General features: G+C 46.8%; 1 protein-coding gene across 4 annotated transcripts in view; it reads right to left on the bottom strand.

Moving 5' to 3' along the window:
* Window positions 1-19,823, bottom strand: part of LOC128305954 (high affinity cAMP-specific and IBMX-insensitive 3',5'-cyclic phosphodiesterase 8) — a 130,271-nt gene that overhangs the window by 54,474 nt on the left and 55,974 nt on the right. Inside the window, exon 4 of one of the 4 annotated variants that reach the window (XM_053043598.1) lies at window positions 10,568-10,597. The exons of 2 other annotated variants lie outside the window; for them this stretch is intronic. In XM_053043598.1, the coding sequence (XP_052899558.1) occupies window positions 10,568-10,597 (30 nt within the window). Of the gene's footprint in view, window positions 1-4,923; window positions 5,045-10,567; window positions 10,598-19,823 lie in introns of those variants that run through there. One more of the 4 variants, XM_053043602.1, reaches the window with a different exon arrangement.

The raw sequence follows: 19,823 nt of genomic DNA, 5'->3' as shown, positions 1-19,823 counted from the left end.
AACTTTTACAGAACCGTCCGTACGGTTGCGGTACGGCTAGCCGTACTTGAGTTCTGCTCCATCTGCGTCAGAGCGTGCTTTGCTCCCCGCAATCACGATCACACACCGCCGCCAGTGCCGCGCCGGGGCGCCCTGTTCCGCTTGTTCCGATTGCCCTTTGCTGGGCTGTTGGTTCGGAATCGTTCCTTAACTTACACCGACCGTGGATAGTCTCTTTGCCCTGCCTGCTATCGATAAGAAGCTGGCAATGTCGATGGCAAAACCCCCAATTCTGCTGCCCCACACACACACTTTGCCGATGCTCAGGTGTGCTTCTCCGTGGCCTCGGTCGGTGCACAAGTGCACTGTCAGCACTGCGTCAGGAGACTTCGGGTTGTAATCGTAACCTGTGCGCTGCAACCTTCACCTTTATTTACACATCCCCCCCCCCCCCCCCCCCCCCCCCATCGTGCCCCGCGTTGCATCGATGTCTATCGCTTCCAACTGTTGTACTACATCCGGTCAGGGATACCGTGGCAAGAAGCCAAAGTCATCCAGGGCAAGGGCAGGTGATAGATGGTTCATTCGCATACACCTGTACGCGATCCGTAGTTTACGACAAGCTTTACACTAACCTGCTGTACGGCTTTGTGTAAATAAAATTCCCCAAAAGGCGACACGAATCTAGACGAGTGCTCCCCAAATAAATCTCCAGAAAACAAAGTTTGGGGATGTATGTCTCAAACCCCCAACTCTAACCATACTCACTCAAAATGATAATGAAAATGGAAGATCGCAAAGCAAAACGATACAAATTCACCATTAAATGATTTCGTTTTGTGTTGCGCGACCAGTCAACCGTCCTGTCGTTCATGCATTATTCAATAGAGACAAGGCTGGGGACCACAAAAAGAACACAAAAAGCTGCTCAGAAATAAGGATAACTCTATCAGTCATGCGAAGCCGAGCTGAGGCAACCGAGATTGATTCGGTAGCTCTTTATGCTTCATTATCCTTCATTTAATTGTTGCCTTTTGGCAAGCGGTTCAAGAAGGTGAATGAAAGGAGCAGGGCCACGAAAGCTGACAAAATGCTGACAAATTTGTCAAAACGGAGCTTTTGGCTTTTTTTTGTGAGCTTTTTTCAAACTTCATTTTGTAGAACAATCCACGGCAAAAAGTTGATCAAAACCTGACAAAATGCTGACAAAATTTATTTAATTTGTTAATATTATTTTTTAATCGGAAAATTATATTTAATTTTGCATTTAAAGTACATAAGCTTGATTTTTTATTGAACTATAACCTTTATTTTATCATTGTTCTTCAAATCTCTTAACATTTACACAAAAAATAAGAAAATATGATCAGTTTTTTTTTTTTTGGTAACATCTGTCAAAAGCTGCTTCGATCATGAGGATATTCTTGTCAATTTATTTTGTCAAAGAGTACCATTGTGAGCGTGGCAACGGTATAGTGGTTTTTCGCAGTTCACAAGCTGATTTTGTCACTTGACAAATTTGTCAGCATTTTGTCAACTCTCGTGGCCCTGTATTATTAAAATCGATGCCAACCTAGCAAACAAGTGCAGGAATAGTAGAAATACCTCCGTATGGAAAACTTCTCAGATATATCCGAAGCACTTACTTTACATCGAGCATCGTTGATTGATGGAGGAGAATGAACCAATCCTAAATGCCCTCGGGGAAAGGATGCACCTGCAATGCACAATGCACATTCCTCAGGGAAGCACTCCGACATGCAACAGGATGTGTTTGCGGTTCTACCTGTTGCATGGCCGTTGCCTAACATCCATCGCAGTGATTGTAAAAAAATAATCAACTAATCGATGCTGTCGACGATTTCTCGAGCGAGCCCACTGGCAATTATACGAAAGCTACAGCCTCGTCCCGGTTGTATTACATTTAGACTACCACCGGTTCAGCAACCACCGTGTGGAATCTCCACAACTCCCACCCCATTAGCGAACGAGATGCTCCACAGATGCTATCTCACGACCACCGGGGGCGCCTGATACTGATAAGCCGCACAACAACAGCCATCGGGCTGGTGAAAACTTCCACCACCAGCGCTACATGGTGTGGCCAGAGCAGCTCACACACATCGCGAAACAGGCGAAACTCACACGCGGAAGTTTTGTTGGCCAAGAATCACACAGGAAGTGCAACACTTTTCCCAGCAGTGCGATAACTATTCTCCAGCTCTCTCTCCCCCCGGGATGACATAAATATTGTGTAAAAGTTTGTCTTTAAATTATTCCAACTATCTGCCAGAAAGGGGTAAGAAGTTTCTCAAGTTTATGTAGAAACCAACATCCATCTAACTTTAATGGTAAAGAAATGGTTCTACACACGGGACAGAGTACGGATACATCCGGGATACATCTTCATGTCAGTTCGCTTACTTTTACGCATAAAATTTTGTCGAAATATTCTCCAATTTCGAACGCACATTAATTGGGTGCTGTATTGCATAACTTATCTCAGCTGCTTTTGAGACACGGTTACCGCCACCGCCTCCCCGCGGATGGCGATGCTCCCTTCCCAAAAGATTCTTATCAGTTGCGCAGCACAAGATTCAAGACGCTGCTGGAATGCTGGCCGCGCGTGTTTGTTTGGTTTTTCGCAGTGAGTTTGAGATTGTTTTGCACCGCCCGGCCAGTAATAATTGGTTTGCTCCTGCCGTTGGGTGTAGGCGTGCAGCAAATGGCTCACAATCACGTTCGCGGTAAACCTCCGTCATCAAAATGCTGCTTGCTGTTGCGCTAGTTTACACCCTCACTCACACACACATACACCATGCCCCACGGGACACAAGGGGAAATGGCGTTTATTGATTCTAATAAGCCTTCCGCCATCCGTACAAGATTGCTCTTGGGCAGCCGGCATGAGGGTTGTTGGTGAGTACGGCGAAGCGAGTTTGACTCGTCCAAAGGATCCTTCCATCGTCCGGGTGGCGGGGGGTGAGGTGGGGCTAATGGTCTAATGGCCCCACATGAGTCGTAAAGCATTAAACATTACGCACAAATACAACGGTGGGGTTGAAATTGGGACACCGGCCACAGCAGCAAAGCGCTACACTCACTCACCCTCACCTTGGGAGACGCACTTCGGAATCGTTTGAAGTTGGCGAGCTGGCTGGCTGAGAATTAGTGTCCCGCGGGGTGGCAGCCGGTCGAACTATTGGAATATAATCGACCACACGAGAAGCCGGCCCTCGGACCGACGGTTCTCACATGTGTCTTCCAATACAATGTACGCTTGTCGAGACCTGGGGTGAGCGTTCGAGAATACAAACTCCCGAGACCTCGCACCGAGTGCCGGGTGGGGTGGGTGGTGTTGAAAAATCGTCATTCTCCACCGTCCCAGACGATGTTGATAGACATCGGTCAATGTCAACTGCTGCTCGCATGACATGATATCATCAGCTCATTAGTATAGTTGACAATGGCTATCGTTTGAGAAGGTTTCGGACGCGGGACGGCCGACCCTGCATGGAGTTCGGTGCACGTCGGTGGCGCTAATATTTAGCGTTTGCAAGTACATTCGCTTTCCCTTTGATAGATATTGGTCATTGTGGGACAAAAAAACAAGAACCCCAACGGGAAGTTCCCCAACCCACTTGGATGATCCTCAATGTTTCTTCAACATATCATCATCACACTTGATAATGCTACTACGGAATTTCTCGTCACCTTCACGTAATGCGTCACACACTGCCGGGAAGATCTGATTTGTCGATAGATTCCGATACGGGCTCATTCATCAGGTTCCGCAACGGCTACTTGTTGCTGATTTGGACGCCAGCACGCACGTACCGCAGCGACGTACCACCAATCGTTTTACGACCCTTCCCAAAAAAAGACCATGGCAGAGTAGAGGAACTCGCGTGTAGCAAAACATCCGAATGGGAACCTCGCATACCCAGTGCCGACAATGCTATCTTATCGCGCCCCCCTTTTTGCTCCGGGAGATATGCGCCAGATTATTGTTCTCTGTAAGAATCTTAAAGCTAAGCTCCCTTCGGGGCCTTCGAAGCGGCGAAACAGAACAGCATTACGCAGTCGAGGAGTAGAAACTAAAAAAAAAAAAACGACACAAGCAACTTGTTGGCAACTTTTGGTAAAACTTCTTCCCCAGGTCTGTCCGGGACGGGCGCGTGTGTGTGTGTGCGCGCATGAGTGCTCGTACCTTTTCTTCCTTTGTTCCTCTCGTGCCCGTTTCAATCGACCAACTTCAATCCGCACCTCCTTTGGGAATGATCAATCTTTAGGACATTATCTGGGTCAATTGCACCATCGTTCGACGGTGAACAATGCGGAACGTTACAACAATCGCTACAACACAAACCCCCTCCCACCCCTCGTCCACCTGGGGGACGTTGGGACGTTCGGTAGGAAGCGGAAGTTGATTCCAGTAAATGGCGGAACACGATACAGGAACAATCGTCACTGCGCCCCGGAAATCGATGTCGCTCGCATCGATGGTGGTGGAATTTATTGGATTGCCATTTGCCATCCCACCGGTGGCATTCTGTCCGCCAGCCGATAATTGATATTTTCACTAAACACAGCAGCAGCAGCAGCTTGGGGCCGTATTGTGGGCAGTAATCGATAGATACGATGGGAAATTGGGGGGGGGGGGGTTCGTTAAACTAACGGAGGTTATTGTTTTTTTTTTTCGTTTGGGGTTGGGAAATTGTTGGTGGATTTATTGCTATCGATTCGAAAGGTCGAAATGCTAATAAATTAATGGATCCTTATCGCCGAATCGACCCTATCGATCGGCCGACCTTTCTCTAGTTTATATGATTTTCCCTAGACACCAAAGCCTGGCATAAAGGAAGATCTTTTCCTCAAGTTTTCTTATAAATTCCTGTGGCAAATTTTCTTATTTCCCTGTCCCTGCAACGATCTGTTACTTACGTGTATAATCCATCATCGAGCTATGGTGCGCCATCGGTCTTGTTAGGGGTGGTGGTAGGTTCATACAACAGGTGACGTCACTTGCGTCAAGCGTCACAGTGAAAAGCTCGGCCAAGCAAAAAGGGGTTACTTTTTTCCGGATCACTTTATGTTATGTGCTTTCACGAACACTAATCCCCGGACAATCGTTTTGTGATTTTGCTTCCCAAAACAATTACGTTCACCTGCCGCCGGTTGTCCACTGTCGCACCTTTTTTTACTTCAACCGGAAACACTCGCATTTGCCAAAACCGGGCAAGGATTTTGTCACACGTCGCCCAGGAAAACCGTGCCCGCGCGCCCTGTTTGCTTTTGGGCCGCCGCCGGAAATGGCTTCCTTTGGAATGCCGGAACTAACACTTCACTTTCATCAGCACGCAAAACCATCCGAGCCCTTACGAGCTGGGGGATCGATATTATGTCCACCTGTCTGTGTGTGTTTGGGTGCAAGTGTCTGTTGCTTGCTGCCGCCTGCTTCCGATACACCGGAAATAGGTATGCTGAAACTTCCGCCCAACCAACAAACCCAGCCCTGTAAGCCGTAACGGAAGGACGAAGGAAAAGGGACAAAACAAAAGTTAGGGGGCTAATTTTTCTTCAACTTTTGTCCGCTCCAGCGCGCTACCAGGCGGCGTAGTGGCAAACTGAGTTACGGAAGTTCCCGCCGGCATTGTCGTCGGCTACTCATTGGCGAAACATTTCGCAGAGGAAAGATTGCGCTGGAATGTCGGAAAAGGTACTCTTTAATGCGCGAACTGGATAAACCTTCTTAGTGAACCTCTTGAAAACCTAAACGATTTATAGACTTTAACCAATTTAAATATTCACAAAGCAATTCAACGAAGCAACAGACAATCACAGTACGGAACGGTTGCAGATTCATTTAAAGCAAACAAATGCAGTCATCACGGTAAAAGGTGTCCTTGAGCTCTCTTGCGGCAAAGGTAAGCACGCTGGAATGGTGGGCGAAACAGTAAGGTTACTGTAAGGACACAAAAAAGCACGCAGGACACGAAAAAAATACAAACCTCAGACTCAGACCGAACAGTGCAGGCCAATCCCGCTGGTCCGTTGCATGATGAGAAAATAATTAAAACCGTTCCAAAATGGGAAAATAAATTGAAAAATACATCGCGATTCTTGCGGGCACTGGAAAAGAATGTGCAGAAGAACGCGGTGAGCACACGTTTCTTTTTTTCGTGTGTGTTGCTGTTGCTTTCTGTTTTTTTTTGTCCAAATGAACCACTTTGTGACCACAAAATGCGCGGTATTTCGTACGTGCGTGTGTGTGTGATGGTGATACAGGTGGTTTGCGTTTCAGCGCAAAACCAGACGAGGGAGCATACGATGATGCTGTGAAAACAGAGAGAAAATAACACCAGCCGCTGCCTGTCCGCTTCCCTACTTATTGACACTTTTGTATGAAGCTGCGAACACGCACCATGCCATGCGATGGGATTTGTTTTGGGTGAGGTGGGTTCCAGTTGAAATCTTTGTAGCATGTAGATGCTACATGCGATTAGTAAGAAGTGCGAGAAGCGCGTTTTTTGTCGGACGCAACTAAGGTAACGCTGACAAACCCAAGCGGGGTAGATCGTTATTCGTTAGTCGAATAGTTATATGATTTCTTTTTGAGTGTCACTGCCAGTGGGATATTTTTATCATACCCCCCCCAACACACCGATCCATATCATAACACTTGCATACTTTTGTACATTTCATCGTTTTTAAGTCTGGCCCTAAGTACACGTACACAAACACACACACACACACGTACAAGTTTGCACAGAGCGAAAGAGGAAGGTTGCACCACGATGAGAGACGTCACCGTATCGACTTTCAAATCACAAGGTGAGTCGCGCAGAGCAGGAAGAAGAAGAAGACGCAAAATACGTTTCGTTTAAAAAAAAAGTCCACCCAACCAGAGATGGCCTGCTTTGTCGGTAAGCAACGCAACACGAAAAACGCACCGAGCGTTACGCACCGTAACGCACCCGCCGTAACACACTGCACAATAAAAAAAAAGCAGAACTTCACAGCTCCAGAGCGCGCGCCAGACCAAACCAAACCAAACACCAATCACTTTGGGGCTGCTTTCAGCTTCTTTCGCGCTTGCTTGTTACACTCGTGCACACTCCAACGCCGAGCGCCCTACTGACGAGACCGTTGGGGTTGCCGAGCGATAGAACTACTAAACAACCGAGCACACGGTTGCTGTACGATATGCAGGCAAAACCGTGCGGGCCTAGAATTAATCAAACGAAATAAAGGGAGAAAAAAAACAGACGGGCACACGCAGGGCACGAAATATCTGCCACACCGTGTGTACGTGTGCGAATCATCGGTGTATCGGGGACGGGTTCGGTATATCGCGGTACTCACACACAGGCTGAAACACCACACCAAACCAGTACCGCCGTCGTGTCGGAATTCCCTGTGCCCTCTCCCTGAGGGTTGATAAAAGATGGTCGTGGGAGGGGGGAGGGGGGGGGGGTGATGCATTGGGAATGGAAAAGGACTGGTTCACGAAATCACAATCAACGTAACACTCGGTGTGTGTTGGTACAACAGAACCTGCGCTTGGTAGTGGTATATACACTACCGTGCGAGATTGCGAATCAACAGCCCGCTGGCTGGGATGGCACGAAGGGTGGAGGGATGAAACAACCCCCGACCCCCCCGGGGCCACCCCATTTGGTCGACGTTCATTCGAAACAGTTGAGATAGTCAGCTGTGTATCTGTTGAGGCAAGCGAAGGGATAGAATAAACGTGAGAGAGTGAGAGAGAGAGCGAGTGCGCAAGCAAGAGAGAAACTGTATGATGTGCTCTCGTGCTACTACGAGTGATGCTGAGCCGTGCACAGATAAGAAGCACTCATTCTCAAAAAATGCTGCTGCATGGGAGCTCTCATTATCACCCCCTGCTGATACGGAATGGCTATGCAACCCCCATTCGAGCACCAACAGCGCATGAGAGCACTCACCACTCATTCTCTTCTCTCGCTATCTCGCTCTTTCTCACTCACACACCCTCACACGAGTGCGTTAGTGCTCTTAGTACACATGCCTCTCCGAAAAGGGCACCATTCGGAGACGCCATTAGGGGATGATCACGAGCGTTACATCCAGCAGCGAGACCCCCGGGGGAGATTACACAGCGCACTCGCGCCGTCTCGCGGGCTCGTGATGACCAGCTGGTCCAGATCATGACAGCTGATAGATCTTCCTCGTGGGAAATCCAACCGAGCGCATTATGCGACTAACTGTGACTAATGATGGTATGCATTTTTAATATCGGCAATAGAGACACTGCCATCAGCTGTTGGTTGGTGCGGTCAATGTGTTAACGCATTGATGTTTTATGGTGGTTTTAAAGGAATTAAATGGGTTGATGTAAAGTTATTTACAATGCTGCTTTATCTAGCAGAAACTGCGCAGGTGATATAAAACGAAAAACAGTGAATTTGATTTTAACACCCAGATATCTTTGTGCCTTTGGTACTATAAAATGATTTATCTAGCACTAACGATGAGACAACCGATGATTTTATCAGTTAGGGGCTTAGCAATTTGGTGTCTAGCCATCTTCTTGTTCACTAAATGGACTAGAAATCACTAGGAAAGTAATCAACCCTTTAATGTTAATTAATGCTTCATATTTTTTTAAATACACTTTATCTACTTAGAATACGTGACGACTTTACTGAACCAAAGCCTTGCAGCCATAAATCGGGATCGCTTATTCACCCGGAACGATAAATACACGATTAACTCTCCTAAGAACAACTAATCCTATCATAATCTGACGTTAACCGTAAATATAAAAAAAAACTCCCCTACAACTCCTTTGCTCTCATCGGTGACCCAAATCGCCACCGGGATATAATTTATTCTGCTAGATTTATTAAAGCATTGCTCCCCCAAAATTCCCTCAGCACACGGTAGGACCAAGTTTCAACACGTCCCATAATTGCCGGTCTCCCAGTGCGCCGGTATCTCCCCCCAAAAAAACACCACAACAAAAACCAACCCCGCTTTTCCAACGCAAAATCACTGACCCCCCTCAAAGCACCTACCCCATCATGGTAAGCCACCGAAAACGCTTTATGCAAATATGAACCACGGGCAATAAATAACGTCGAGGAAGAATTTTATTTTTCCGGCTGCAGAAACAAATAAAAAAAGGAGCGTATTTGCCGCTTCTTGCGTAGCGTTACAACTACACTATGGCGTGTAGTGATGGTGGTTCCCCAGTGTCTTCTGGTGTTGTTTCATCGTCAACCCGTACACCGGGCGCACAGTTTTTTTTTCCTTGCCTTGTGAATCACGATACTATCTGCACAATAAATTATGAAGTGTGAAATCAGTGTGCACGTGAGTGGTGGCGTACGTGCGTGATTCTATTAGTGTTTTAGTTTAAACGAGAGGAACGCAATGTCAATCGTGAAGATCGTGCGGTGGAAGATTTACTAACTGAGAAGAGCATAGATTAGAATAAATTCTTCGGTTACATTCCCCATGTGAGTGATTGTTTTTATTCCTACTGGGTTGATTTACTTACTGGGAGTTGTTTTCAATTTATCAAAGGAATTGGGTTTCAGAAACCATCTTGTTTTCTTGCTTTTAGTAAATAATTCAGTTAAATTTCACGACAATTTCCTAGACAACACTCTTCTGTATTATTGCTATTCTCCATTTCGCCTCACCAACTTCAATCCACCTCCCGTTGAAGCGCTTTTATTTGTTTCCTCATTTACACAACTTGTCCGAAAAGTGATAATAACAACTAAAAATAATTTTGTTTTTGTTATTCATGGTACACGCGGTCGCGCTCACCCACCCCGTTCGATACATGCCCTTCTTGGCGCAAAAAAAAGCAATGATGACAACATTTCAGCAACCGTGTGATGCCAAAGATAGCGATATGGACTTACCGGTGCTTTGCACCAAAACACCCGCCCGGGGCACACGATAATCAGAATACAAACTTGGTCGCAACCAAAGAACGGTTTGACCCATCCCCGGTGTGCGACATCAAAGCGAACGGTGCCCCCGGGCCATTTGGGCCATACGGGGACATTTTAAGATGGGTACGAAATTTCAAATTTCCCTGACGCCTGAACTACAGTTCAGTGCCCCTTCATCCCCAACTCCATTAACAAACTGGATTGAACTGGCAGTTTCCTGTACGTACCAGACAGACAGAGCGAACCGGCGTCGGACGAAAATTTCAACCATTAAAGTATTTGCATCACAAGCAAACAAAAAATTAAAAAAACAAAACTATTCGCTCAAGAATGGTTTTGCAGGAACCGCGCCATAAAACAACGAAACCAGTTACGCGGAATCGATACCAGCGGAGTCACGTGACAAACAGCGACTGCGACACGGCAGCACACGGTACGGAATGGGTTTGTCCCGTAAGTGGTCGTTTTTTTTTATTTCGTGTTTGATGGTGTGGAGATGGTAAAACTCTTGAAAGCATCGCGCAAACAACATAGTTGTACGCCCAATGGATTAGTTTGGATGTTCGATGAGTTGAGAATTAGTCACCGGACTCGAGCGGGCTCGAATCGAAATAAAAAAGGAGAAAAATCATACTTACTGCAAAACGAGATAAGATTTCGCAACTTACCTGCAAAGGAAAGAGAGAAAGAGAGAGAGAGAAAGAGAGAAAAAAAAATATTAAAAATTAAAATTATAATATTTAAAAAAATATTATTGTTGATTTTTCGATACGGTGGGACCAAATAAAAATTGTGTATTGTGAGCCACTATCAGATAAAATGCAATTATTATAGTTTGCACGTAAATAATGTTTATTTATGTGATAAATAAGGCAATCACGAAAGAGATTCCTCAGTTCAGGTTTTATTTCCAAAATATAATCTTATTATCGGAAATCTAGGGGATACTAGGAATGTTCCTTTCAACCTAGTACATGGCTCCAATGCAACTGTACAGTATTAACTCATCATGCACTTGTTCAATTATCGCACAACATTCATGCCGGTGCATTGCTCCGCATTTTCACAGACACCTCACGAAACGCCCAGTTCTAACCATAATAATAACCCTCCGACATGCTCGTTTTATAACAACGCTTCCGGTGTTGTTACCAACACCACCAGGTACTCGGGTTCAGCTCAATTTGTTATTACTACCACCCTGCCTCTAATGGTACTTGCTCGTCCCGAAATTACCAATCCTCTCCGTACACAACACACGCATCCACGATGGTCTCGAAACGGCGTAATTTATTCAAACCTCAGCTTATCGGAACCAGATAAGGGGGCATTCTTTGCGGTTCAATCTAATGCACTTCTGGTACGGTTAGCACGGTAGCGACTGCAATGCACCTCCATGCGGCCATTGAGGTGCTTATTCCCATTGACTTGATACACGGCCAGCAGGAAGCGGCACATCCCGGAACAGTGTAATTTCTGTTTTACATTTCAAATTAAATTCAGGTACCACCTTCACGCTCGTCCGCCGCGTGACCTGTAGGGGAGGGGTCGCCCTGGATGAAGCGATCCCCCCCAGATACGTGCCGTATCCCGACGATCCCGACGAGGTTGAAAGCGTTTTGAATTTTTACCGCTCGCATGCATAAACCAGGTCGCAGTAGGCGGTCGGTCAATGTGAAGTACCACTTACGGGGACGTTAATCTTATCATCCTCGTATATTAGCATGCGCGCAGAGTGAATTAGACGAGTAAATTTCAGGACTGGCAGGCGTTGCAGAGCGTTCAATGTTGGTGTGTAGCTTGAAGAGCTAATGTGCATATTCTAGAACTACCACACAAGTTAGAAAATGGATGAGATTTTACTGCGGCGCTGTAACTCCACCACTACATCACGACATCGTCCAACCTACCATCAGCATGTAGAGAATCCTCTTCATCGCTCGTACATTTGTGGTCCAACTCAAGCAGACATGCTGCTCCGTTTGCTAGCTGTTGATCCTCTGCCGAACCATCTCCACCAGAGGCATCTGCACTGCCTTCCGCTTCCTCTTCGTCCAGCGAAACGCCTTCTACAACAGGTGACAACTCCAACGCCGTTCCCTCCTCCAGCGCCGACCCAACCGACCCATTGCGCGCACCACCATAACCCACCAGCTCAATCTGGTGCCGCTCGTCATCTTCACTGGCAGTCGTTGGCAAATCGCCATCACCGTTCGATGTACTGCCGGTAATAATAATCATGTTTCCAGCTCTCTATCGCTATCAACAACACAGCAAGCCGTATGCCGAGAGATGTATCGGCCTGGTAAGTAGCCTGGTGTAGGGGTGTGTGTGTGTTTTTCTCCTTTTGCTACTTTACCGTCCTCCGGGGTTCGGGGGTTCGAAGTCGGAAGAGCGGTCAGAACTACTGCACTACACGGTTTTGCTTTTTTTGGCTGTCAAACAACAACAACAACAACCCCTTGCGGGGCAAAACACGGTACGACAACGAAATCGTTTCCTGCTTGTCGAATGTCGATATTACGCTTGTACCGGTGCCGTCCGAGGCAGCAGCATCGCTTTAGATCTTTGATTTTCGGATCCCCGCCTGACTGACCCCTCGTTCGACGAGTCATGAAAAAAAAGAAGCACACACTCACACACACACACACACACACGCAACACTCGTCTCGCCTGTCGTACGGAACGAATAGACGCACGAAAACACGCACGTTATCTTCTTGTTGCCGGTGTTAGGGGAAGAAAATTTACTTTTCCACCCATCCAGCCACACACCCCACCACCACACACACACACACACGAGGGCTTTCGGGGGTTTCGAGCTGATTGGCATATGGTTCCAGGAAGTGGACACAATTTTTGATCACAGGGTTTGATAAACAATTACGCTGATTGCACTGTCACGGAATACGGCACGGAATAGCTCGGTAACATCTTAACACCGCAGCCCCGAACGGATGAACGGAACGCAGGTTTGGCACCTGTCACGCAGAATATATTTTAACGAATTATGTTACTTAGTTGTGTAAGAATTCACGTAGAACAAAAGAAAAAAAAAACACTCCGACACGCAAGTCTGGGGAAATGTCGTCGAAATGAAACCAATTCCACTCCGACAGCAGCAACAAATCGATGGCTCACAACAAACTACTCTTCGACGGGGTTTTCGCGGTTAGCGCCACACAGTTTACCATTACCGCACTTCTTCGCAGCCGACCAGCGAACCCCCCAAGGTGCCACCCTCGGTTGTTGGATATAATCGATAGAAGCTATCACGAACAACGTGCTTCATTATCTATCAAACGATAGATAGGGATACGCGATTGGCAAATGGAGCACTCAACTGGGCGGGGGGGTGAGTGGGGGGATTATCGAGTGTGGCGCAAGGATCGCCCAATGTTTCGATGGCCAACCAGGGCAAGTCGGGCCGGGTGATGTAACCCACCAGCGGCGACCCTCGCTCACGTGTTAGGGGACCAAAAGGGGATACCTCGTGAAATGTCCTTTGGGATCTCCACCCATACAGGATCGCGTAATTTATGGTCACCGAGGGCACTGGGGAAGGGGGGGGGGGGGGGGGGGGAGGAAAGTATATTTATATTGGAACCTAATTGACGGTAGATAACACACATATGCGGCCGTGCAGAAGCGTATGCATTAGCGCACACCTTCACTATCAGCTCCGGCGGTCGGCAATGCCGGCAGGCAATCAACTATAGTGCGCTAGTGCGTCGTTCGCCCGGCGTTAGATCCCTTCGGGTGCATGCTTTAAAAAAAATCGTATGCTACACCGGCTGGCTAACCGGCACAGGTACGGTGCCCCTCCGCCGACTAAGCGCACCGCATTGCATCCAAAACTCTGTTGGCCACCGGGCAAACTAGTTTTTTTCTTTTTATTTTGTTTCGAGCTCGACGGGGTTCGGGCTCGGTTAGGCAGGTTAGGACACACTCTTCTCCGCCGGCAATAAGGTGTGGGGAGGTTGAACGTTGAACAACAAACGGCCGACTGCCCGCACATACACCAGGGACAACGAGCAGAAACTCGGACTTGGCTCTACCCACACGATGTTGTAGTTTTTTTTTTAAATCGTCTTTTCAACCCCTTTTCGAGCGGAGTAAAGTCGGAAGCTATTACGCCACAACATTACACTAGGCGCTGTTTGTGTTTTGCAGCAGCAGTTGGTTGGTTGGTACACTTTTTAGCACCTTCGCTTGAACGATGCATTACTATACAGCGCAACACGCTCGGTTAGGCGCTAATGCCACTACAAAATTCTGCTATTGATTTGTTATTTTATTCGTCTGCACTAATTATTCCACTGCAGTAATGCACCACCGATGCCCCAATTTACCGAACACACCTCACATCGTCGCGATCGCGCGATGATCCTCACGATGCAACCGATGCGGCAATAAAAAAAACAGGCGAACCAAAAACCAAAATAGTCGACAAATCGCAATGAACGCAAGGGCCACACACTCGGAACACTCGGAACACACGCGCGCGAGAGAGAGCAGCGGCGACACGAGAATGACTGCGAACTGCGCGTTATGACAGTTGTTTAGCTGTGACGCGACTGAGCAGCAGGCACCACCGCTCGACCAGACCGACCAAACCGATCCGACCGAGACTGACTGGCTGACACAATCATCAACACCCAGCAAGCAGCCCCCCAAAAAGGCGAAGCGCGCCCCGAGAAACCGCGAGCCGTGCGTCGACTTCGCGTACGCAAAGAACTTGCCACCCAAACCCCGTGACGGGTGGCTCACCGATTGTGACTGCCGGGTGAGCTGCGCGTCAGAGTGAGAGAGCACGCGCATGTACGTGTGTGTGTGTGTGTGTGGTTGTTGGGGGGATGAAACGGAAAAAAGGGGTGCCATCGGCAGTAGGCCGAAATGAAAACGAAAACCGAACGGATGATGTGGTAGAGCAAACCAAACCAAACTAAAAAAGCAACCCCAACGATGCGATGCAGAAGCCACTACGAAAATGTTATAAAATATGACCTCCCTAAACCGGTGCTGGGGTTTTTTGGGGGACGGTCTACAACTAGCTTCGTAGATTGTTCTTGTGGGTTTTTAACGGAGGATTTAGACACTTTTCTACCCCACGGTAAGGTTCAGTGTAAGTGTGCTGCTGCTGCTGTCCGTGCTCCACTGTAAAGACAGAATGGGGTGGTAAACTAGCAGCCTTTAAGTTGCTGTAAGTTGATGGAAATGGGATAAATTAAGAAAATAATTTATCCCCGCATAAGGATTAACAAAAGGAATCTTATAGTTTTATCTTAAATCTAATAACGCGTCAGAGGAGGAGGAAGAAACAAACTAAACTAACTAATTATGATGATAATGTAGATTAGTTTACATTTCTTCTCACACGTCACACGATAAGGACGACAGAGTTAAACAAAAACCATAATAAAAACTATATAATCCAAAAAAAACCATAATAATCTATTTAAATGCCTAAATGTATGCAAACCGCAGCACAAAATGGGCAGTTGCTTTAATTCCCGTGCATTAACTCGTTGTTTGGTTAATACTAGATACTTATCAATCGTATAATATAGTACATTCGACGAGCAGTGTTAGTAGCCTTCCCGATCCACCCTACTGGTGGTAGTATCCACGCGTAACCACCCTTAGTGTTGGTGTCGATAGTGACGCCGATCCATGCTGTTGGTTCGGGCCCGTCATCTACGTCACACGGTGCACGTACCCGCGCAGGGTGAACCGGCGGGTGTGTTGCGGGGTTGTTTGGTCGTTCGCTTCTGTGTTGAGGTTCCTCTACCCGTCAATCGATTCGCGTTCACGGCTGAACGCGGCTCCATTTCTAACGGCCCGTAACAACTCCCTGCCCCCCCACCCCCCTTGCTTCAAATGGGTTCCTTTCTAAAAACAATTTTCAAACACCAACACCATCCGATAGAACACACCCTGCCCACAAATGGCGTTGGGGGATGGCTTTCAGGCTTTCGCAGGGTCGAAAGGGAACCGAAAACAATCATCACAACTATCTGCAAGGTGTTGGGCTAGGGTTTTTGTTTGTTTGCGCCGTTTTATTGCGGTGTCGCCAGCAGAAGAATAATTATTGAAAACAAATCGCTGACAATGCACACACTGGCACACCGATGACGGGTGTACTTTGCACTTGCACTTGCAACGGATGCACGATGGCTGTCAGCTGGTTTTTGATTTATTCTTTATTTTCTGCCGTTTTTTTTTTCTTCAACCATTTGAATTGAGTTCAGCATTCTTTGGACGTTGTCCCGATCGGATGACACGCAGAACGCGTGTTATCTGTCACCGGCGTGGAGGGCGTGAAATGAAACGTGCGCGAAAATGATCGCGTCCCCCATACGGCCGGGGTACGTTGGCAACTATGTGCTAGCGAGTTGGCGCTCTTGTTTTGACTAGGTGTAAGAGTCATTTTGTTTTAGCAAACGACAGCAACGGCAGCGATCGGATGGAGCAGGCACATAAATCATTTCAAATGAATATTGTAGAGGAACAAGGAAAAAACAAACTTTCATCTCATGCATGATTAGGTAACTTAATCCTCTGGTCCACTGATCGAAATGCAAATTTTAATAAGCAAAATTCACACATAATCATTACAGTCAAACACATTAATAAAATTGTTGATGAGAGCAACCAACTCCCGCTGAACCGTCCAATCCGTCGCGGTGATCCAATCGAACGCAAATCCAATTGACAGCTTTTAATAGGCAAAAAACCAAATCTGCCCATACAAAATGGGGGGTGTTTTGTTCGCCAAAGTTGAAAGTTTAGTTTTTTGATCGTTTGTTTTTGTTATTAGTTGTTCCTATAATTTAACGCCAACCTTGGCGCAACCGGGTTGGCCGTATTATGATCCATGTGCAGCGCGATCAGATAGACGTATTTGGTGTGCTTGCAACATATGAACACAAATTCAACAAGGGAACCGGCTTTCGGAGTGACGCGTTTATGTTTTCTTGTTGTTTCTTTCTTCTGTGCTGCTCACAGCACAAGCGATTAAGATAAAACTTGCCCATTAATTGATTTGTTCGGCACCACCTTTAAACGAACCGTGTGTCCTTCGTGAAACGAAACGAAAGGAAACACCTCGGGGGAAAAGTGTTTACAGATAAGGGGGAGTTGTGGTGCGACAACCAGCGCAAAGAAAGGATGAAGTTGGGACGTGTTAAAGATAGGCAAAACTAGGGGATGAACAATTTTTCCACTATTTTTTTGACGACCACTGATGATACCGTGGGCAAAGGTAATTCCAGGTCCGAACCACTTCAAACCAGCACCTGCTGTTACGTGCGTAAATGCAACAAATAAAGCAAGCGAAAATTAAGGACCCACTTAACATTCGATCGGCTTACGCCAACCCACGTGCACGTTCGGCGACAAAGGGTTCTTGGATATTATGCGCAATGTGAGTTGGACTTCTTGTTGACACCGCAGGAACCGTCAGTGCGAACAAAATAACATTTAATTGCACATAATTGATAACCGCAATGCTCATAATAATTATCAGATCAATTAAATTGCATGTAAACATCTTACTTTGGAGCATCGACGATTGCCTGATCTGATGGTAATAAAAGACAAAACTCGATCAATAATTGCTTGACAAATATCAAATTAAATAGCTACCCCTAAATGTCCTCAGACACAACAATGCCAAACCGAAAAACAAATCGCTTGTTGTCGAATAAAATTAAAAATATGTTTTGCTCGAAGCGATAGTTTCATAAGCTCTACGGCCAGTTGGGTGATCAGTGAAAAACAAAAATAATACAAAATAAAACACCTTCAACAAGGTCCCACCCCGTAGGGGGAGTGGGAGTAATTGAAAGGTTGCAAACGGGGCGAACCTTCGCCCCCTTGAAGCCTATAATAATATCGATAATAATGTATTCAAAATCGATAAGCGACTCACCCGGTTCGAACGTCGGTGCACTCTGACGCGGCCGGCTAGGGGGGGGGGGGGGGGGGGGGAAGCGAAAACAAACCCACCACCCCCCAAAAAGCCACCCTCCACAATGGCAAGGTGTGAGCGAACCAGCCGACGACAAGCCGATAAAACGTTATTTGAAGCCTTTTTCGGGTTAATGCTTTCATGAAGGTGGGCAAAAGGTAAAAAAAAAAACAACACGGATGGCACAACTATCGCCTCTGCCGGGGGTTGATAGCCCTATTAACATGATTATGCATCGGGAGCTAGCTCGCCGTGGTACTTTTGTGGAAGGAATGAATTATGGAACGGTGCCAGTATCAATATCGGACATCGATATCATAAACCTTCCCAATGTTTTTTTTTTCGTTTTTGTTCCATTTTGAGGTTATTTGATGTGACGCGAAAGAACATTCGAACGAAGGAAGGAAAAGAAAGCACCATTAAAGCTTAGTTAGAAAGCGTTCAAAATCAAACATGTGCCTTTTGTTTGTTTTAATAAACTCACTCTCCCCGACTTCATCGGACGGTGAGTGGTATTTACCTTTCGCGTGACCTCTGCCAGCGCGCCTAGCCAGGATGTCATTTGTCTGCTCGTACCACCTTCGATGCGTTGCGGTGGGGGTTGTGTATTAAAAAATCTTAATAAAATTATACCGTACGCCAGACGGTTTGCGGCACACTCTGCTGATGCTTATCGATTTGATTGATTTTATAATAGCTGCTCCTTGTCTATCAGAAGTGGCCACTTGTCGTGTGGTGTGGCCCATGGCTGTAGGACACTCTAACGTTTAATCGTCTGAATCGTTACGCCCAAACCAAAGCGGTTCTCATCGGACTTTCAAGCAGCCAGGGAGCAGACAGTTTCCCTTGGGCGGCCAGGTGGAAAATATCATCCGAAAAAGTAGATTGTGATGCTTTTTTATCTCTCTCTCTCCATCCCTTAAGACCAAACAACCACCACGGACACGCCTGCGGAGGGTTATTGATTTTCATTTGCATGAATTTATGAGTGACATTAATGCCGTCTAGCCGGGTTAGTTACAAGCTTTATCCGATCGCTTTTGCCACCCTTTTCGTTGTACCGACAAAATCGGCGAACTTATTAAATATTGCACCTAATGAAGTCAACGGTTTTGCTACGCTTTCGTACCTGATCGAACGCTCGTTATGGTGGTGCGGTTTCGTTGTCCATACGATCGACCGATCGACGTGATTCGCGGCACACACTCAATGCTCTGAAATTAAATCAAACAGACAGTCCAAACGCACCCCGGCGGCGCGCGATGAAGCGACGGGCGACCACGTTGCAGCCCTTTTGTCCGTTTTTGGAGGCGCGTTTGGGGTGCACGCGCGCACTCTTCTAAAGTGGCGTGTGAATGCCTTTTTGCGCCACACAACCAAAAAACCGAAAGGAAAAGAACCGAAACATATATGGACAGTGGCGCGCCTGTCGTGGCTGGGATCCCCGTGTCAACCGGCTTATGGACCTCATCCGGTGCGTCCCCGTTGAGGGAATGGGAAGAGGCAAAACCCGCAGGAAGCCGGACTGCAACCTAGCGTTATTGTGGTCCAGTGTTCTTTTATGCTACATCTTTCCACCGCATTCGTACCCGGTGGGACGCGGTACCACCACCGTGGCCAATAATTATTATGTAATTGCAAGCCGGCGCGAGATCGCCGCGAGATCGGTCGGTAGCGAGTGGAAAAGTGAGGAACGGATCAGGTTTCAATGTTGTCAATACGGCCACAGTGGTAATTGATGCTCCCCGGCAGGTGGTCGCAATGATATGCGGAGCTAAATAAATATAAAATAATTAGCGATATATTTTCAACAGAATGTCAATTGATCCTGGGTGATCAAAAAGAGAGGAGCAGAACAACATGGTATTGTTTTTTAATACATTTTTTGGACTAATTAAATCCACAGTATCTTTGTGAGGATG

This window comes from Anopheles moucheti, chromosome 3 (genome assembly GCF_943734755.1).
Source record: "Anopheles moucheti chromosome 3, idAnoMoucSN_F20_07, whole genome shotgun sequence".
NCBI lineage: Eukaryota > Metazoa > Arthropoda > Insecta > Diptera > Culicidae > Anopheles > Anopheles moucheti.
The sequence above is the reverse complement of the archived record's forward strand: the minus strand, read 5'-3'. Positions and strand labels throughout refer to the sequence as shown.